This window comes from Amphiura filiformis, chromosome 13, assembly GCF_039555335.1.
Source record: "Amphiura filiformis chromosome 13, Afil_fr2py, whole genome shotgun sequence".
Lineage (NCBI taxonomy): Eukaryota > Metazoa > Echinodermata > Ophiuroidea > Amphilepidida > Amphiuridae > Amphiura > Amphiura filiformis.
The window spans coordinates 67058776-67081382 of record NC_092640.1 but is presented as its reverse complement, the minus strand read 5'-3'; the positions used below and the strand labels follow the sequence as shown (position 1 = coordinate 67081382).

General features: G+C 37.0%; 1 protein-coding gene across 1 annotated transcript; it reads right to left on the bottom strand.

The window, feature by feature from the left end:
- Positions 1-747: 747 nt before the first annotated feature.
- Positions 748-21300, bottom strand: LOC140167863 (carboxypeptidase B-like). The gene is made up of 10 exons (XM_072191153.1): positions 21171-21300; positions 17531-17612; positions 15464-15676; positions 14657-14758; positions 12298-12405; positions 9035-9145; positions 7260-7351; positions 4595-4811; positions 2115-2199; positions 748-1180 (listed from the first exon to the last, which is right to left on the bottom strand). Exons 1-10 carry the CDS (start codon positions 21278-21280, stop codon positions 987-989), a joined length of 1314 nt encoding a protein of 437 aa, XP_072047254.1. The 5' UTR covers positions 21281-21300; the 3' UTR covers positions 748-986.
- Between the last annotated feature and the right edge of the window lie 1307 nt (positions 21301-22607).

Here is a 22607-nt window from a genome sequence, read left to right as displayed (position 1 = left end):
AAACTTGGTATATCGGAAATAGGTCAAACTATATTTTTTCTAATCCTTAATATGAAGAGTGGAATACATTGGTATGGTTTTTAACAAGATTTGACCAGCTCTGTAATGTTACCACCTGCATAAGCGGTCATTTTGGATTTGTGCATATTAGGCACTGTTCCAATACTTGGAGTCGGGGATTTTAGATATGTTTTTGTGTGAACCTTTGGTAGATGGACGCATATGAAATGGCTTCTGTTGCAATTACTGGTGGGTGATTTCATACTTTAACTGGACTACCTACATGATAATCGTGGTCCGGTCAAGATAATCTTGGTCAGGTAAAGATAATCTTGGTTAGGTCAAGATAATAAATCTTAGACAGGTCAAGATAATCTTGGACCGATCAATAAATTTTGAAAGAAGAGAACTATATGTTTGTATTTAAAAACAATGAGCACATAATCTGCCTTTTGGACCTTTCAACAATGCATAAAAGTACAATATCATATTTTGAAAACCTGGTTTTTCGATCAATAAACCTAGATTATCGATAAAAACCTGATATACCACCGATACACCAAGTTGTTTGATCGAAAAAAACAAGAAACATGAATTCTTGATCGAAAAATTTGGGACTCTCGCCGATATACCAAGTTTCTATCAATAGACCAAGTTTTTGCGATTAAAAACGTAGTTTATCGGCGAGAATGCAGGTTTCTCGATCGATAATTTTTTGATCGAAGAACTTGAAATGAATGGTAATTAAATGGATTCTGTTGCAATTAGTAGTAGTCGCACCCCCGCACCCTCCTGGCTACCGGCTTGTCAACAGGGGTCAAGTTTCATACAACAGGGTTAACTTCAAAATTGCTCAGATTTTGTAAAACAAACACGCCAAGGTATTCCATAACGATTCAGCATTGCATCATGCCTTTATTGTAAATTATACTTCGATATTATACTTTATTATAGGAACATGAATTCTAGAGTTTCTGTGTTAAACTTTAAGGATAGTATTCTTCCAACATATGTCCAAGGTAAGCTTTAACAGCAGCGTATGTCTCAATACCACTTGGCTCGATCTGATTGGCTGGTAGCAGGAAGCCGTACCTTCCAGTGTCTCTTAGCTCCACCACGTAGGAGTATTTAGCGCCAAGAGTAGCGTAACCCCAGTCAACACTACATCCAGATGCAGCATCTGAAATCATAAACAGTAAGTGGTAAGGCATTATGTTTGGATCGGTCCTATAACGCTATCGGATACCCGATAGTTATCGGATACCCGATAGTTACCGATTCTTTCTATCATACACTGGGGATGTGATCAATTGTCTTGAGCGTAATGGCACATATCTGTATTTTCCGTAGATGTGCATGTCATGATATAACAGGATTAACTACCATAGCAATAGATGATTACAATTGTTGAATATATCCCCTTGCACTGCAAGCAGGGCGCACCCATTACCTGTGTATATCTGCAATCATACATTGAATACAATACCGCTCTTTTCGGTATAATTTTGGTTTACACTGCGCACCCTGTGTTTTAGGGTTAGAGTTAGTTTAGGGTTATAATTAAGGTTAGGGTTATAATTAGGGTGGGTTAGGATTAGGGCTAGGGTTATAATTAGGGTGGGTTAGGATCATTAGGGTAATACTTGTACGCAGGGTAAACCAGAATTGTCCCCCCTGTTCTTTGTAGTTACAGACATGAATTATACTAAATCCAATATGGAACTAGGAGGATTTGATTTCAAAAGATTTTTTCCTGATCATCGTCGATATACAGAACATCAAAAGCAAATATTTATCCTTTTGAGCACGGACTAATTTTAAAAGAAACTCAAGTATCTTTCATTTTTACTGCTATATAACTACAGAGGGTGTATTAGTCACCTTTGGGCGCAACAATGTGTAACATATCTAAAGAGATAGTGTGTAGTGTGTGTTTGCCTCATGTTGTGACTTTAACACAAAATGCACATTGTACTATAAAGTACTAACTCTGTGTATAACAATTAGTACTATTTGTGCCAATTCTACACATTTTTGGGCGTAATTTCACGTTCCCAAAACAAATGGCAACATTAATCCACAATAAATGAGCAATTCAGCTAGCTTGCACTTACACAGAGTCCTTGCAGAGGGTCCAACCGTGTACTCTGTTCCATAAACAGCTTTAAGGCCATCAGAGAACTTGGTAGCAGCAACACCCTAAAAACAGAAAAACGGGAACGAAAACAATAAGAAGTGAAGTCACAGTGGGTCATTAAGTGGAACTGGTATAATTTGTCTTCATGTTTTTTTCCTGGTCATCAATATTAATAGTCATCCTAAACTGCTCTATATCGATATAGTCAGTTAAGAGCTATAATATATATATAAACTGACTATATGATTTCACACCACCAAATAGTATTATACGGTCGTGCGCCCTGAATGCATTTCTCAGAAAAAACCATGGATGGCCTAAAGTAAGCATTAAAATGAGCAGAAATTTGCATAACTTTTGCTAAATTTGGATTGGTAATGATTAGTCATATCAAAACCTGCAAGTGCATCACAGATGGGAGAGATCGAGTATTTTTTAATGATTTTAAGCAGTCTTTTCTGAACAGAAACACTGGCATGATTTTGCAGGTAAATTAAGTAATTCCCAGACATCATAGACTTCGAGGACCAGTCGTAAAAAATAATGACGGTCAACCTATATTTTTCCCAGTCAGAGGGATCAGGCTAGGGCTAATTTCAACCATCATAGCTGTCGCTAAGAATTGAGTCGCTCTTGCGAAGAAAAAATGACGTTTTCTTGAGGCGAATTTAGTACATATCTCTATGGGGATTTATTTGGTGGTGTGATATCATATAAGACAGTTTAGTTTGAGACTGGGTTGGTTACACAGAAGATGACGCAACATTTCCAAAACAGCCAGTGGCTAGATCTTTGAATTTGTTTTACACAAATGTGATATTACGAGTATCTTGTGGCTGAAAAATTGTAATACGATTAATTCAATGTGCTCAAACGTATAATATGACCACTCAGAGAACACATATCGGTACTTTCTTTATAATGTGCTTACAATAGAAAGAACAGCTAAGCGTAATAAAAGTTTACAAACTTGGCTAAGGCACCACGTTTAGATTGGTCCTATAAAGCTTTCGGTGCTCTGATCTGTACCGATAGCTCTGTGTATTGTACTCGTGACATCACTTTTAAACCGATAGCACTATGCAAACGTTCATTGTTATGCTAGATACAATGTGTACTACGCACAAAAAGTATTCTATCACTTAAGGGATCTGGAATGAGCGTTTCGACAGTATTTGTTGTGGGACATGAGAGCACATCAGACATATCGAATTGTATTCTGAATACGAAGATTGTCTTTCTGATATCAAATAATTTTCATTTATGGAAATTCACGATATAATACAAATGTTATGACAAATTATTAAAATTTGATATTTTTCACATTTTTGATATATAATAGTCCTCGAAGTAAATTTATAAATCTAATGATACATTCTTACAGTGTATGTAGCTGGGAGGAAAAGCCGACGATCAATCGAAAATTTTGACCTTTCATATTGAAGATATGGATTTTTTCCCAAAAAGACCTATTTTGTTTTTGGTGTTTTGGGGGAAAAATCCATATCTTCAATACGAAAGGTCAAAATTTTCAATTGATCGTCGGCTTTTCAGCCCACCTACATACACTTTAAGTATAAATCATCAGATTTATAAAGTTTACTTCGAGTACTGTTAAATATCAAAAATATCAATTTTTAATCATTTGCCATAAAATGTGTATTACATTGCGAATTTCAAAAAATAAAAATTTATTTGATATCAGAAGGACATTCTTCGTATTCAGAATGCAATTCGATATGTCTGCTGTGCTCCAAACGTTCATACCCCATCCCTTAAAACAAGGCAATATCTTAAAGACACTAAACCTAATTTGCCAAATGAAGTAATCAATAGATGGGTAATTTGTCTTTGCAAATCGATACCTCATTCGACATTATGCGGATTTATTTTCACATGTTATACCAATTTGAATTTCAAAAGTGACACAATTTACTTATACTTTTCTCTCGAAATTCAGTAATTATTAGCACGACGAGTAAGTGTTGATCTATCAAAATGAGCCCGTTAAACTAGCCGGTAAGAATTACCCTGGATGAGACAATAGCCCACATTTGTTACTTTTGAAATGCTCTCTTTTTTTCATTAGGGGAAATAAAGTTGCATCATGCCAAATGAGGCATCAAAATACGCAGAACAAAATTATCCATTCAATGATTACTTAAAATTATGGTACTTTAGGTTAATTATCGTAAAGATATTGCTTTTGTTTTATGTGTTCGGAGTGCGCAGTATATTATATCGCCACGGCACGATATTTATTAAGTTATTCGTTATGTATTTAGAAAATGCAATCAATGCAAATGTACTGGTCTCCCTGGAAAACGCTACAGAAATGTAAAAACTAAAGATGATACCAAAAAATGCAATTTCGCCTCAATAGCATAGCATACAATTGTCGGGGTACCGATAGCATTAGAGAACCAAACTATACATGGCGTCTAATCTGCAACTTACATGATCAGTAGAGTCTGCAGGTAGTGATGCTCGCGCTGAGTATGACCATGGGTACAAGAACAGCTGCGAGTATGAGTGGAAATCGATGAAGCTGACGAAGTCATGGCCAGATTGCTTCAGGTTCATCAGGAACTCGGTGGAACCTTTGATTATATTCTCAGAGTTAGCGGTTGGGCCGCGGTAGGTCTCGGAGCAGGGGAAGTACTGGCACCCTCGCCTAAAATGAGATATGAATTAAATAATTAAAGTTAGTATATGAAACGGATTGAAATGGATTGACTCTCACTCAGATTTTTGTAGACTGATTTCCCCATCCAATAAAGTATTATTCTTAATGTACCAGTGCTTCGACTATATTTATAAATACGTTTTTATAAATAAGCACGTGACCACCTCCGCACTGCCATAACAGCTTGTAGACAGTAAGTCTGGAAGTGACCTTTTACATATAGCGGGTGGTCTTCTTATACATTTGAATGTAAAGGCGGAACAACATGAGACTACTGTGCAGCAAAATTGTCTGTTTTGTTCAACTTTGTGATTACATTGTAAACATTTCCGTTGTTGAATTTTTTTTTTCGTCGTCAAATACTTTCAAAATGTTGTTTTTGATAACATAATTATTACAATTCGGAATCCCCCACACTGAAAACTTAAACTAGTCAGGCAGTTGCTTGACTAACTTAAAGCTAGTCAAGCAAGTTAGTCCAGCCCGCCTGACCAACCTAACGTTAGTCAAGCCTGTATCTCAAGCTAGTCAAGCCCGCTGGACTAACTTGCAATTTTGATAAGCTAGTCAAGCCTGCTTGACTAACGTGTAATGCGGTGCTTGACTAGCTTACAATATCGATGGCTTGACTAACTTGAAGATACAATCCGGCTTGACTAGCTTTAGGTTAGTCAAGCCGGCTTGACTAACAAGCCAATGACTTTCGTAACTTTCATTTCGCAATACTAAAGTGCACAACCGCTTTGAACATGCATGTTCAACACATAGGAAATTGCTTTGAAATGACTGCCCCATTATACGTAGTTGTCTTGTTATAGTTAAAAAAATATTGTCGGAATGGAAAGTTTAGGATTGACAACCTGGCACTAGCATTATTGTTTAACAACATTATACTGTTTATATTTGTAAGAGCTTTCTGATGGTTTTTAATGTAATTTAGGGATATTTTGGATATTCACAAGCGATTACAGAGTTTAAAATCTAAGGTAAGCATACTAAACATGGATAAGTACTGATAATAGGTTTCACGAGTAGCAAGTGCCTCCGTGGTCTAGTGGTGAGTGTAGAGGGTTTGTAATCTCAGGTCCGAGTTCAATTCCCAAAGAAGGTAAGTGGTCATAAATTTGTTGTAATCATGATAACCAATTAAGAGGATTTTCTTCAAGTAATATATCAGTATCAAAACGTAAATTTATGAGAATAAATTGCACCAGACACTATAAATTCCACATTTGTCTCTTTTTTTTCATTTTTTTACCAGTAACGTGGTTTGCAGCACGCTAGTCAAGCAAGCTAGTCAAGCAGCTGCCTGACTAGCTTAGGACTGCTTGACTAACGTTAGGTTAGTCAAAATGGACACCATCTGGACTAACGTAAAGTTAGTCATAAACTAGTCGAGCGACTAACCTAAGCTAGTCAAGCAGGCTTGACCAACGTCCAAGCTAGTCAGGCAAGTTAGTCAAGCCTGCTCGACTAACGTCAAAGTTAGTCAAGCACGTTAGTCAAGCAGGCTTGACTAGCCTTACGTTAGTCAAGATGGGCACCATCTGGACTAACTTTACGTTAGTCAAGCTAACCAATATAAGTTTTCAGTGCATGTGTAATAATTTTGCTATCCAATATTAATACTTAAATTTGATAATATTTATCTACAGAGTTCCTATCCTTTTCTGTATATAGTGCTCAATGCATGAGGATTTAGTCACGCTTGCTGGTCTTGGTATGTCGTGCCCATAGGTCACGTGCGTATTTATAAAAACGTATTTATAAATAAAGTCGAAGCATGCTGTGTACTGTCAAATGGCATGTGTTATAATGGCTGGAATTAGATGTTTTTAATATGAATTTGTCCAGTCTTTTCTTTTCTTTCAATTGGAAAGAATGTATCCCTACTTTCAGTCGGCAAAATATTGAAAAATAATGTAAATCAATCTTTTCGACTAAATATTCAATCGGAAAAGATTTGTCCCTAACTTCAATCATTAAAAGATTAAGAATCACTCATTTTGTTGATTAAAACGATTGAAAATTCAAAACAATCTACAGAATATTTAATCGCAAATGGGTTGTCCCAAACTTCAATCGGCAAATGATTGAAAACTCATTTTTATTGAATATTTAATCGGAAAATTTAAGAGAGCGGTGGAATGGGCTATTCCATTTAAGATCCACACTACCCCTGTGGAAGATTTAGCTAAAGTCTTCCACAGAGGGAGTATACGTTTCGAATATAATAGACCATTGCGTAACTTCCATTTGAAATACTCACGCCAGTTGTGGAGGATATATAGGTAAAGCCATAATACAGGTGAGTATGAGTTTCAAATTGATTAACTCTGACCAATTATATTTGAAAACTTACTCCCCTGTGGAAGGTATTTCCAAAATCTTCCACAGGGGTAGTGTGGATTTCAACTGGAATAGCCCAATAAATACATACCTCCCCATTCATAGGCGTAGTTTCTGTTAGGATCGGTACCAACGCAGAATCCGCTGGTTTTTGATCTTGTCTTACGCCAAAGACGATCCTGAAAAAAAAAATATGAAAAGATATTCACAAAGTGATAATGTCATATTAACGTGTGATTTTCTAAAACCCCTCCCCTATAAAAACATATCGCTTAAAGTAACAAAAAAAAAATCTTGGGCCAGAGATAAAATATTTAGGAACCGTTTTTTTGGTCACAAAATGCTCAATTTTCAAAAATATCATAAAAAGCCAAATTTTTTTTTTTTTTGAAGTTGGTCAAAATTTAAAAAACACGGTTCCTTGATATCTTTATCTAAAATTAATAAAAAATACTTTGGCCCAAGAATTTTTTTGTTACGTAAACCGACAAAATTGGGCAAAAACCCCGATGGGGGGGTCTCCAAAAATGAGAATTTTGGCACAAATTTGACCTCACAGATGAATTTATCAAGTCTTTGCCATTCTAAATATGTATACTTGTATATACTTTAGACCAACAATTTAGCATTTATGACGCCCAAAATTTTCCATATTTCCAGGGTTAAGACCACCCTGCTCAAAGTTACGGTAACTCAATGCAGTAGGGACTATATCGTATTTTGATGTGTTTGCAGGGGCTATTTTAGGAGGAAAGGGTCACTCGGTGATCAACCAGCGACAGCGAGCTTGCGGGAGGGGGTGTTGGAGGCAGGGGCGTAGGTAGGGATGCCCCCTTAATCATCAAAGACCCAAAAAGTTCACTTTGCAAGCGTAGAAAAAACATGCTCCTTTTAGGCTTTTTCGGTCCAAAAGTCCACATTTACCCAATCGCGAGCGTAGCGAGCGAAAAAATTAGGTTCTTTTTGCTTTCTTGGTAAAAAAGGTCCAAAAAAAGGATCCCTTTTTCAAAATCAGCCACCCTAAAAGTAAATCCTGGCTACACCCCTGGTTAGAAGGAAGTTTCCCCTCTCGAGTTTTGGAGATTTTTAAAAATCACCCATTTAAGTGACTAATATTTGACCGTATTTAACCTGATTGGACACTTGACACTCTTGAATTATAAAAAGCAACACTCAGCCTAATCTGCAAATAAACCTGCAAAATACCCTTGTTTACTTTAATTTTGTTACTTTTTGAACACGGAAAAAATCACCCATGAAATGAGTACAAACAATCTTCCACTTTCACTAAAAAGTCACATAACATTGAATTTAAAAAAAGCAAATTGGCCGAAGGCCTTATAAAAAATTTTAGGGGGATTACTGCTGTCCAACTCAACGCTTTACTCACTTGTAAGGATTATAGAAATATATTTTATTGGCAAGTTATCAAATGTTGCAAGCTCAAACGGGTGGGGTCCGCGGTCCGGGGATCCGCCTTATAATATTAGATCCCCTGGTGGAGTCGAGGGTAACGCCCCTGGCGGAGTAAAGGGGGCAGAGCCCCAAGCTCACAAGTTTTTACATTTAGGCCTTTTCAAGGCATCGGACCGAAGAGTTTCCCCTGCACTCATATTCATGATTTATTCAACTTAACTAAAGGATAGAATTAAAATCTCTGATTTTTGAAGAAGTTCAAGAGAAATGTTTATATTTATATTTTATGCTATAGGCCTACTTAAAGCATCCCTATTGAGTTTGTCAAAATGCATAGAAATATTTTAAGCACGGATTTTTATTCTCACTGCGCGGAATTTTAATCTCACTGCACAAACGTGCCAGGAGGCACGTTAAAATAGCCCCTGTGTGTTTGGTGTACTCACATTACTCCATGTGTATTCGTATCCATCAGCATTCAACGAAGGTATGATGTAGAAATCAAAGGCATCCATTACGGCAGTGACAGTAGGATCCACTCCATAGTCTTCGGCCATCTGAAGAAAAGAACATAGCACACATTCGATAAACACCTTGATTTTAGTATAAATAGTGTACGATTGGTAGTGCTATTTGCGTGAAATGAACCCAATATAATATATCTCTTTTTAAAATAGTGAATATTCTCAGTCATCCAGTCGTTAAAATCACAAAGTTTTGAATTAAATCAAATACTGGAACTTACATTTTTTTTTTTTTTTTTTTTGCAACTTGCTACGTTGCGTCTGAAATCATCAGACTTCATCAGGCAACTGACCCGCTGGGCTGGTCATGTGACACTTTGAGACGGCTAGGGATCATTGAACTACCTTCGTGATCATTGAGCGCACCGAATTAGAAGGTTTCTTTCAACACATCAATAAGCTAGACGATAACATCAAATTTACTCAGGAAAGTTGTAAAGACGACACGCTAGCTTTCTTAAACTGCCTGATCAGTGTGAAGAACGATGGTTCGCTAACTTCAAATGTTTACAGAAAACCCACGCACACTGATCATTACTTACAATTTGGATCACATCACCCATTGATACACAAGTTGGGAGTAATAAGAACTTTACAATACAGAGCTGATACCATCATAAGCGAGAACGAACTTATCCCAGAGGAGAAAGACCACATCAAAGAATCGCTGAAGAACTGCGGTTATCCGAACTGAGCAGAAAAGACCAAAAACAGTCTGATGGTGGTGTCAACCCAACAAAGCTCGCGTCACAATCCCATATATAGCTGGACTGTCAGAACGTGTAAAGAAACACCTCAAAGCTTTTGGGATTTCCTCGTCATTTAAGCCAAATAACACCCTACGTGGCAAGCTCGTTCAAGTAAAGGACAAACAATCAAATAAAAAAACGCTCAAACTTAGTGTATGGATTAGTGTGCGGTGACGCTGATTGTTCTGCTGCCTATGTTGGCGAAACAAAACAAGCCTTGAAAGCTAGACTCAATCAACATAGGAGGCCCAGTACAAACGAGGCCCAGAACTCCGCCGTGTACCTTCACCTTAAAGACACTGGTCATAATATTGACACCGAGGACGCAGTGATTCTCGATAAGGAGGAACAGTGGCATAGGAGAGGCATCAAGGAAGCCATCTGGGAGAGAGTAGAGCAGCCGTCACTTAACAAGAAAGGGGGACTGAGACACAACTTATCTCACGCATGGGACAGGGCCATCAAGACGATCCCTAGCCGTCTCAAAGTGTCACATGACCAGTCCAGCGGGTCAGTTGCCTGATGAAGTCTGATGGTTTCAGATGCAACGTAGCAAGTTGCAAAAAAAAATGTAAGTTCCAGTATTTGATTTAATTCAAAACTTTATGATATCTCCTTTTACTTCAAATAGTATGAAACTGTAATTTTTTGCGATCTGTGCGTGCAGATATCCTGGTGAAATTGGGCCGAACTAATGACCGCTGGTCATTTTTTTTTTTTGCCCCTCCTGCATGCCATGTGGCTATTATGACAACTTGTTAAAGAACCACTCCGGCAATCACAACATTATGCATTATGTTAGAAAAATAACTATCAAGCGCGAATCACGTGGTTTTATTTAAAACAAACTCATATTTTATCCTAAAACAAATAAAACAGCCGTCTCTCACCACGCGATATTCAAATGTCACCGAAATTGCCTAATATAATAAGCATAATGATGCGATCACCGGAGTGTTCCTTTAACGTGACGGATAGAAAATCTCAGGTGAAAATGAGAAGTCTAAGATAACGTAATGTATCCAATGACCCACATCTTACTATAAATAGGCTAATGTTGTATGTATGAAGATTGAAAGGCTCCATCAGTTTCGATCCCAATGTCGCCAAATTAATACGAGAGATTGGGGAATATACGGGAAATGCATTGCACTTTATTTGGTTGAAAACGGTCAAGAATTGGCCTCAAAATCAGTAAAAAGTGAGTTTTTCGGGTAAATATATAGCGGCTGGTTGTTTACGTGTTATGCCGACCAACGCGTCCACATATCTAGCAGAAAGCGAGTCGTTAGCGCGTCGGAGTACACAACGCGCGCCACTTGACCCGCACGCACGGCCAACTTGCGTACTAGGTTTATGGTTTATGATATACGGGATGGGATAACGGCGGGGATAACTGGATTAGGCCTACGAAGACTATAAATATCGTAAGGGTACGGCCAGGAAGGAAGGAAGCAAAAATAATAAGTAAGAAAGAAAGAAAGAAAGAAAGAAAGAAAGAAAGAAAGAAAAAGAAAGAAAGAAAGAAAGAGAGAAAGAAAGAAAGAAAGAAAGAAAGAAAGAAAGAAAGAAAGAAAGAAAGAAAGAAAGAAGAAAGAAAAAGAAAGAGCGAGCGAGCTACAAAGGAAATAAAGAATGGACAGATTATTAACCTTTTCATTGAAGGACGGACGATACATGGATCTTAAGGTAGGCCTATACGGCGTTATGGCTTAGGGTAGGCCTAAATATTCTCTATCATGATGTAAATCTGTTCAGCGATTTTTCCCGTTTTAGTAATCGCTCCCGTTTACTCAACTAGCGGAGGCCCGCGCGGACGGCATTCCGCTAGTCTTTGTAAACAATGTAACCGCGGCGGTTAATGATCGTTACACTAGGGGATCGCACGTGATCGCGGTGATAACATTTGACAGCATTATTTTTTCGTACGTGCACAGTACGGTAAATCATAATAGAGAGCAACTACTCCTGTGACGGAGCGGAGTCGCTTATTTAGCCAGTATTGAAGATTCTGCACACAAAATGACCATTATATACATTAGGCCTATAATAAAGCAACATTGAGGTGTAAAAAATGACTTCATGCATACTTGCAGTTCATACGTGCAGATTAAAATGCGTATGAGATCGGTCGTACAGAAATTGCCATTTGCATCTTTGATATAAGAGATATTGCGATTTTCAAACGTAAGTATCGAAGTGGAATCTATTCAAAACCACTCTCCTGTGGCGGGATTTTGAATAGATTCCACGTACGTTCGATGCTACGTTTGCAAATCGCAATATCTCTACGAACTTCCACGCACGGAAGACGTTCAAATGTTTAAAATGTTGACGAATTACAAGTAACACCAAAATATTGAGGAGCTTTGTAAACATAAATATTATCCCGTTTCAAGAGAATGCAAAAGGATCAGTGAGAAGTGTAAAGCTTACCGATTTACAGATCCACATTACTGTGGCGGGTGAGATCCATTCCCTAGCGTGAATACCTCCCTGCCACCAGATTGCTTTCTTGGGTTGCGTGCCACCGGTACCTGTAAGCTAAAATATGAATATACGCGTATATGTATCATATTTGCCGATTATCTTAAAAGGGCATTTCGTGATCCACAGCCTCATCCCCCCTACTTTTCTCAAAAAAGGGTTGAGATTTTTATATCACTGGAAACCTCTGGCTACATAATGTTTTAATGTACAAACAATTTCTTGCAGATTAATTCGTTTAGCCTTTGCTAAACGAATTAATCTGCAAGAAATTGTTTGTAAATATCGTGAAATTTGAATTTCGTTCTGGTATACCAGAACGAAATTAGGATCATGAAATACTCCTTTAAGTCTGTATTACGTAACAAGGTAAGTTTAAATAGCTTGAAAGCTGCCTTCATTTATTTAGATAAGTTGTAGCCTAACACCAATTCAGGCAAGCCACTGCTATGAGTGTAGCAAAAAAAATACTTGCAAGTTGGGTCCGTCTAGTGGTTCTTCTATACAACAAAAAAGGTGTTGCAACATTTTACGAGATAACGTGCGGACTACTTCTGAATGCTACAGGTATTTACCTCGGAGGATGATGTACCAGGGAGGTAAATAACATGTTAACTGGGCGGGCATTTGCCCACCCAGTAAATTATTTTGCCCACCCAGTAAATTGAACCTGCCCATTGCCCAAAAGTGCCCACCCAGTAAATAATTTTGCCCACAAAAAATTGGGCACCATATAATAATTACTGCTTTTTTTCCTACGTAGGAGTAATGGTGAGTGATAATTAGTATAAGATTTCTTACCCAAAGTGAAATATGATATACATTTTCTTGAAAGTTGCTACATGAATATGCTAAAAATTGGCAGAAGATGCATTTAGAGGGAGGATAATGTCCAATTTTTACATCAATGAGCCAAATTGTAGGCAAAAACAGGTCTACATTTCCGAAAATCCAAACGCCTGAACGCCATTAATTATCGCTGCCCACCCAGTAAATTATTTTTCATTATTTGAGGGCAAAAATTAAATAAATTGCCCACCCAGTAAATTATCCTTATTTACCTCCCTGTGATGTACTACCCAACACAGTGCACACCACTGGGTTAATTGTGCAGCGAACAGATCAGTGTGAGTAACACGACACCACTGCTCTACTGCATAGAAGTGCATGGTTAAATTTGAATTTGCACAGCTATATTTTCAATCAAAACACTGTCAATATGCTGGTCGATTTCTCATTTTATGTAATCTACAGAAAGTGTGAATTATCCTTCATACACACATCACGTTTGTTCTGAAATTGACCAAGTAATAATGAATGACACAATTTTAAAACAACATCTTTTGCACATAATTCAATGGGATTTGATAAGTAAAGTGGCAGTTGAAACCCTAGTGATAACAATTTTACAGTGCATGATGGGAAGTCCTTAAATTTGTATTCCTCTGTATTTAGGCACCACATCCAATTTGGTCCTATAGAACTAAACTGGCTTCAAAAAGAAACTTATAATTTTTCACAAGGTCATATCTTACAATCCTGTCTATAAAAATGAACAAAAATTACACACAGAATTACTTCAATACTCTACTCTAAACACATGTCAGTAACCAAGCAGTTGTCCAACTGACACAACAGCAAAATGCACTGACATGGAACACCTTTCTGGACCACATTCACAGCCCAACAGATTTCTTATTCTGGGTTCCAATTATTCGCCTGTGAATGTGGTCCCGGAAGCTTTTCCGTGTCAGTGCATTTTACTGTTGTGTCAGTTGGACAACTGCTTGGTTACTGACATGCGTTTTGAGTAGAGTATTGAAGTAATCCTGTGTGTAATGTTTGTTCATGTACAGGCGAATAATAGGAACCCAGCAAAAGAAGTCTGTTGGGCTGTGAATGTGGTCCAGGAAGGTGTTCCATGTCAGTGCGTTTTGCTGTTGTGTCAGTTTGACTGTTTGGTAATTGACCAGTGTTTAGAGTAGAGTATTGAAGTAAGCCTGTGTGCAATTTTTGTTCATTTTTATGGAGAGGATTTTAAGATATGACCTTGTGAAAAATTATAAGTTTCTTTTTGAGGCCAGTTTATAATAGGTGCCCGGTTTACCGATGACTCTTTTTTATCATCACTCCCTGGGGATGTGATACATTGTATCAAGCATAATAATTAACATTTGCACAGTGTTATTGTTTTTCATTTAAATAAAAAACGAATGCAGTGTACAAATATTCAGGGTACGATAAAAAGTGCCATCGGTACCTCTTCGGGCACCGATAGCTATAAGACCAAAAAGATGTTGTGTCTTACCTTAATTCCATGTACATCACGTCCTTCGAATGATGTTGTCAGCTTGTACATAGAAACAATGCTTGGATACTGAGCAGAGAAATCCACCACCCACTGCTGGATCTGTGGAAAGCAATGTGATGGAAATTGTCACATGTAATTCGTGTTCACCTACTGACGAATTAATCCCCAAGAAATGGCAATTATGCTATTCAAAGTTCAGTATATAGGGATTTGAACCCGGGTAATATCTCATGGTTGGAGGTATACGGGGATGTGCCACGGTTTTTGGGGTACCTTTTTAGCGATTTTGGTATATCGATGGGTGGGTTTTCAGTGAAGACCAATGCGCCTAATTGGATGCATTTTGACAAAAGTGCCCTTAAAACGCCCAATTAGCATGATTAGGGCAAATTCGTGTGCTTTTTGGGTGCTTTTTGTTGAGAATTGGTATACTGATGGGTAGCAAAAACAGCAAAAAGTAGGTTTTGAAAATGTTTTTGAAGAGACCCCCCCCCCCCCCAATTTTCAGATGACGCATCGTTAGCAGCTGTGGAGGAACGAGTTTTTCACCTGTTCACGGTTCGGTTTGTGTAGGAACAGTTTAGAGTAGTCCGTTATTCGTCCATATCCAAAAATCTTTGTTTTTTATTTTTGTTTTTGTTTTTTTAATTTTTTAGATTATGTAAGATTTATCATATTTTATCATATCATTACAATATTATATTCATCATATTAATAATCACTTATCATGCGCCATCATCATCATTGTCAACACCATCATCGTTAACAACACTAACAATAACAAAATTATAAATCGGATCCTACCTCATCATAGGTGTGATACTGCGTGTAATCAAAATCGTTTGAAGTACCGACGTCTTTTGTTTGGGTATCAACCAATGACTGCACATCCTTTATCATCACGTGATAAGGCACCTGCTGAACGTCCAATATCTCCTTGAGCTCGGCTTGGAAGCGGGGAGCTACCATTACATCCATGGGGTGACCTTCTAATGCACTGGACTGCCACACATCGATCTACAAGAATTAAGATTAGCAACTATTTTAAACTTTTGCGATTTGGTAGTTCACAGCATCTTGCGAATGCTAGTGATCTTTGGCAAAAAATTACATTGATCAATTCATAGCAAGTGTGTAAAAGGATTCAAATATCACAGATATACTTTTGTAGGTCATGTTGTTCTTGAGTTATGTTGTAAAGAGGGCTGAAACAACAGCACTTTTGTAAAACGTACATAACTCATTAACAACAATATATCAAGCACGTTTTCAACGTATACGATTTGTAGATATTTTGGCTGCTTCGACCAACAATCTGCCCTTAAGCATACATTATAACAACGATCAGGCCTTTTGTCAATTTTGATCTACACCAAGTGTAAGAAAGGTTAAGGGGGTACTACACCTCTCGATAAATTTGTGTCCATTTTTCTCAAAAACTAATAACATACTGGCAACACAAGTTATGTATATTTTAGGGGCAAGGAATCCCATTACTACACAGGAATTTCAGTGACCCAAGACAAGCGGTTCGTTATTTATGATAAGAAATAAGGTACCGCTAGGATGTACCTCATTTCCTATCATATATACTGAACCGTTTGTCTTGAGTCACTGAAATTTCAGTGTAGTAATTGGATTCCTTGCCCCAATAATATCCATAACTTTTGTTAACAGTGTGTTATTATTTTTTTTGAGAAAAATGCAAAAATAGTCACAAATTTAGCACAGGGGTGTAGTACCCCCTTAAAGACATATAGAGTTTTGGAAATAAATCTGATATTGGAACATACTCTTTGCAACTTTGCTACGTTGTGTCTGGAACCACCATGACGACCAGACTTTATCGGGTAACTGATTTGCTGGACTGGTCACGTGATAATATCGGTACAATGATCATGCCATCCTAGAACTACTGAGTCAAATTTTGTAACAGGAACTACGAAGAGGGGGGTTAAAGAGGAGGCTTAAAAGCATTCCTACAATGCACTGTGATTGGGAAATTTTGATCAATATAACCTAATTTTAAAGGCAAAGTCCCCATTGCCACACACACAAAATAGTAATTTTAAAATTGCAGCCTACTAGCTAATAGTCCAAACTTGTGAAAATAAATTAGCTTTTCTTATAGAAAATATTCATATTGACCCATTGTATTCATTTTATTCATAAGTCTCAATGTTTTGAATGTTAAATAAAATGATGAAAACATCAGATATTTTGCACACAATTCCAATGCAAGGTATGGTCAACTGTGCCACATGTGTATAAAAGGCAGGCATACCAAGGTCAGAAACCCCCATTGGTTTATGGGAATGTCTTTAAACATCCGCTGATGTGGTATTACTGTATAGCTATGGGTCGCTTCTATCCAGTGATACCAAAATAAGTACAAACATTTCCCACATAATGTCGCTATGACTGCATAATTTGGAACATTCTGGTACAATTAAAAGTATAGGCAAAATTGATTTTCGGCTAAAAAATTCTACAAAATATTTCTGTTAAATAAAAGGAAATGACTATTTACACCAAACTAACAAGTATAAAGTCATTAGCTCTTGAAATAATTTCACAGGAGCGAAATGAAAATCATTGAGGCCTTACCAGCCCCCACCCACCCACCCCCCCCTCTCCCTATTGTCATCTTTGATGGCCGGTCGTACCCCAGGTAAGGTGCTGGGGTGACAATTTTATCACCAAAATGAGCGCAAAAAATGTATCTACGATTAGCTTAGGTCGTTTGGGCGTAAACGCGTGCACTTTTTTTATGACGGATACAAAATCTTAAGGGGTTGGTACAACCCCCCATTCGTAGTTCTAGGGTTAATTGTTTTTGATTATAGACCCCTTGAAGTTACATAACCTTACCTTGTCTTTCAGCGATAATTCCAAGATTTGTAGCCATGTTCTTTGCTCGTGGTTCTGTGGTTCGATACGAATAGTCTCATACCTAAACAAGCAAATATTCAAAGTTATTAATTACTTGATCACTTTTTTCAATAACTTTATCTCTGATTTGTGAAGCCAGTTTGATTATAATGATGAATGTAATGATGACGATGAAGATGATGATGAATTGATAACGATGGTTTTGATGATTAGGATATTTATCTTACTAGTAGGGATGACCAATGAACCATCAACTTGATTAGAACACTCCCATAGACATGCAGGGAGCTCAACTGTGCACTGCTTGCACAGACATTTCTAAATTGCGCTCATTCTTTTATTTTTCATAATTTTTCTGTAAAAATTAGAGATGTTAATGCCAATTATGTTTTGTAACTATCCTGCAAATTACAGCATCATAACTTATTTGGTTTTTCTGTAAGTGTGAGTCAAAATTGGTCCATCACCACAGTGCGCTTAATTGCCAGTGGCCCAGTGCAGCACTGCTCAGAATGGCACAAAATATTCAGATGAATAAGATCAGGTGAACACCTTGACCTACTGAGCTGTAATTTGGCAGAGTTGGCGTTATTACCTCTATCATACCCTCTGTAAAAAGGTTAAAAAAATGGACAAGTAGATCTCGAGTTAAAAATTAAATACCAGCTTCCCTTTGGAATTTCCAAACACCTTTCGAATCATGTTAAATAGACACCTTTCTGAACATAAATGTGAATTTCGTGCTCATTTGTTGTATTATTCACCTGATCTCAACCCTAAACATGTTCTTATATTTATACCATCTGCACTGACTTGCTGCTATACACGCACAGGAGCTGTACTTTTAAAATACGCGCCTAATCAATAATGAGTCTTTCACTCCATTGTTAAAGTACTGTGCTCCCTGTAGCATATGGAGTGACCAGGCCCTGGAGTGTGATGGTTTTGTAGCACATGACAGTATTCATTCAAGCCTATCAAGGTCAGTTATTAGCCACTTGCTGAATGGCTGGGCATTATCAGCTATCAAAGAGATACCTTATGCTGCTGCCAATCACAATAGAGGTTTAGACATTTTGTTAAAACCCCAGAAGTGATATCAGGACAAAGCTGTGCATGTTGGTACTTGATTGTTTGGATTCCTATGTTGAAAATCCCTTGTAGTACATTAGTATTTTTCTTATGTGTAGTGTATATTGTTGTGGAAAAAAAGTTCACCTGGACTTTTGATTTTGTGCCACTTTGGCCATTATGGATGATTTTTGGCAAATGTTTTCTAAAAGCATGATTTCAGTGCCTCGGTTTGAAGAAATACTTAATGCTATTGACTAGTAAAGTGCCATTTCATAAGAAACCCTTTGATACTTTCACAATATGCTTGTTTCATGTTTGCATATATATTAAAATAAAGAAATATAAAAGGTAAATATATGCTTATACCAATTTTGCTCACATTGCTATATTTAGACTTTGTCAATTTATTTCGTTCCAATGACCGGTCAGAATGGGAAACTTTGAAAATTCATAATTCGAAAAGTTTTTGACCGATTTTGACCATTTAACCACCAAAATACTTCTGTTGATGAGTTCTTTCCAGAAAACAATCTTTTGTAGCAAAAGGGGCAACATGAAATTATGATGGTCATCCCTATTACTAGTTTAACCCTAATTGTTACTCTAAATGTAAAGCTGAATTTATACTCCATCGCTGAGCGACGAGCGATTGGTATTTGACCAATGAGGTAGCGCGCTCCTTCCAACGCAACAAAAAGCCCTCATTTGCTAAAAACAATCGCTATCTTTCAGCTTAACAATGTATCGTTACAAAATTAAGCTCTTTAAAGGGACATTCAGAGATCCGACAGTCTCAAACTACACTATCACCCACTTCATCATTTTTGCACATTCAGTCACCATAGGCTATTTAATAAAAGGCACTACATTTAATGCCCACGTGAGCCTTGGGCGCCGCCATACGACGTGAGACAACTTAAAGTGATCAGTAGATGTGCTACAATGCTAAGAGACAAGTATCATCAAAATTGCTGAAAATGTATAAGGCAACTTAATTACACATTTGGAGATTCTGCTTTTTAGTATGTTTTCAAGAACTAAATTTTGGAAGTTTTTATAGACGGAGAAAGTTATCGACGGAAACTCTTACAATAATCCTGAAAAGCATGCATCCCGCGTTTCCAATTAACATACACAGGAAGACCACCCGCTGTGCCAAAATTAACTTTTCCAGACATCCTGTGTAGAGGCTGTAATTTCAGCGCCCATCTGGTCACGTGGGCATTAAATTAAGTGCCTTTATTTATATACGGTACCCTAAGACGACTGTTTAAAAAATTACTTACTAACACCTACGATGAAAGCTAGACACTGCGTTACCATGTCAAGAGAGACTATCCTTAATTCTTTATGCCCGGGTATAATAAGAAAAAAATTTCTGCAAATATACGGGTGTAACCTTTTAGATTTTCTCATGCAGTAGTTTGTCAATATTTCGAAAAAATAAATGGTTAAACGGTATATCTCTATTTCCGCTTTTCATCAATCATTTTAAGCGGCTTCAGCCATTGTGCAAATTTATGTATCAACGGTTCTCCGAATAATGTTATGCGTGCTAGTCATAGGCTTCAACATAAAAAGTCCAGTTTTGAGATATTTTCTCAAAATATCAAAAACCACTAAACCAATACTTGGCTTGTTTGTAATAATTTTTATGCATTTTGTATGCCGATTCCAAATATGGTCATGAATATATGTTCAATTCTGACATTTTTGAATTTTTAAAAACAAATTGAATCTTGTCGTCTAATTGAAGGAGAACGTTATGATGATGAACAACACGTCGCTCCCAAGACATAGTGGGTTATCAGCCATTTTTGACAAAATGAGATAAGATCAGTTTCATAATCTATGTATAAAGCTCTACATTCTGACAAACTTTCAAGACATGCATGTCATTAATTAATAAAGTATTATCACTAATTAGGTTTGGCGTATCTCACTCAATGGAATTATTGTGTACAGCATTCCCCTTGTTTTGGACGATGATAGTGGCGTATCAGTGACATACGCCACTATGTCGCAAAAATGTGACATACACCACTATTTTGGTATATCGCGGCTGTGTGGCCAATATGGACATGAATTCAACTATTATTCGACATACTGACGTATCACGTGTCGTATGTCAATTTTGAATGGAAAATAATTTTTCAAAAAATTTGACATACTGGCGTATAAGTTTAATGAATAATTACAATTAATTCGTGAATGACAACAATGTATTTTATACAATAAATGTAACTTAAATATTTGTATTTTCATATCCATTCAAGAAAAGGGGTCATTTTAATCGAGGCAATGTATGACAAACGGTTAAAAGTTGCAAAAACTTCAGATGCAATTATCTCAAAATGGCCATTTTCGTGACCTTGCGAGCGACGAAACGAAGACAAATTCGACAAACGATCACAAAGATGACCACAAATTGTCCCTTCCTTTTTACCGCCCCCTGCCTTTACCCGGGGCTCTCGGCCCAAAGCCCCCCCCATTATACGCGCATGGTATATGAATTTCAAATAGCCCAATTCCGAAGCACACTTACCCGTCATATCTGACTGCTAGGCACCCAGCCACAAAGAGAGAGAACGCAACCAGTATGGACTTCATCTTGCCTGCTGATTGTGAGAACTGATCCAGTAGACAGCGCTTCATCTTGGTTTTTATAACTGAGATAACAAAAAGATGCCGGATCTTAAAATGGAGATAATATGTAAATCAAATAAGTATTAATATATATATATCTATATGATTACCAGCTGATTTGCTCTTCTGTTTGCTGATTCGTTGGTTGTATCACAGCTGGAAAGATGTGTTCAAAAATAGTGATGCCGAACCCGCCAGTCTTTTTTTTTCATACTTCTTGCTATTGTCTATTTGTAAGGTTTCCTGCTTTACTTCCTGGTGTAATTTTTATTTCATTTTTAGGGAATAACTTTAAAGATCAATGACGTCCTAAACTAATTTCATAGTCGACCCCCCCCCCCCTCCCCGTCTGTAACGAAACCGGAAGTGGATCAAAATATTATTGATATTTTTTAAGGACATAAGAAAGAGAAAACGTAAAGTCGACATTTGTAAACCACAACCTCCCTAACTAAACTTGTTGCGTTCATAGAACGTCATCTATCTTTTGGTTTGTTCCCTTAATCATACTGCTTTCGGTCGCCATCTTGAAATATTATATCTTCTTGTAGACAACCTATTGAAACAAAGCGTAAGAAATTGCAATGACGACTAAGTAAAATTCAATACAATCAATAAATGACATGCTTGCCTAATACTATTTTCTAAATTGTATAAAACAGGTTGTTACAACCTGTATTATCCTTTGATGAACATCATGACAGCGATATTTAAGTAAGAAATGCCTGATCTTAGGGAACAAACAACAAGTTCGATGACGGTCTACATGCTCTATAAACAAAAGTCCAAGTTTCGTTGGGCTGGGAGAGTTAAAAATTCCGAAAAAAAATAGTCAAAACATTAGTCAAAGTTAACGTTTTATGTTGGTGAACCACTTACATAACAGGTATTTTAAAGGGCATATCTATTGCAAAAACAAGTTTAACTTTAAAATATTTTCAAAATGTTATTGTAAACTATTTTGGCAAACATTTTTTGCCAAATATTTTGTCAACACTTAAAAAATAACATGTTAAAATATTTGCACCCAGCAAATACAGAAATGTTCTTAAAATGTTTTTTAAACGTTTTATTAACATTTAAATGTTGGGTTATATAAAGTTCATGAAATCGTTTTAAAACGTTATTGCAAATATTTTGGGCAAACATTTTTGCCAAATATTTTGTCAACACTTAAAAATAACATGTTAAAATATTTGCACCCAGCAAATACAGAAATGTTCTTAAAATGTTTTTTAAACGTTTTATTAACATTTAAATGTTGGGTTATATAAAGTTCATGAAATCGTTTTTAAAACGTTATTGCAAATATTTTGGGCAAACATTTTTGCAAAAT

Coding starts and splice junctions, on each gene's coding strand:
- LOC140167863 (XM_072191153.1), bottom strand. CDS start 21,280: ATGAAGCGCTGTCTACTGGATCAGTTCTCACAATCAGCAGGCAAGATG. Junction 12,406..14,656: donor GTGATGTACATGGAATTAAG/GTAAGACACAAC, acceptor TTCATATTTTAG/CTTACAGGTACCGGTGGCAC. Junction 1,181..2,114: donor ACCCTCTGCAAGGACTCTGT/GTAAGTGCAAGC, acceptor TTATGATTTCAG/ATGCTGCATCTGGATGTAGT.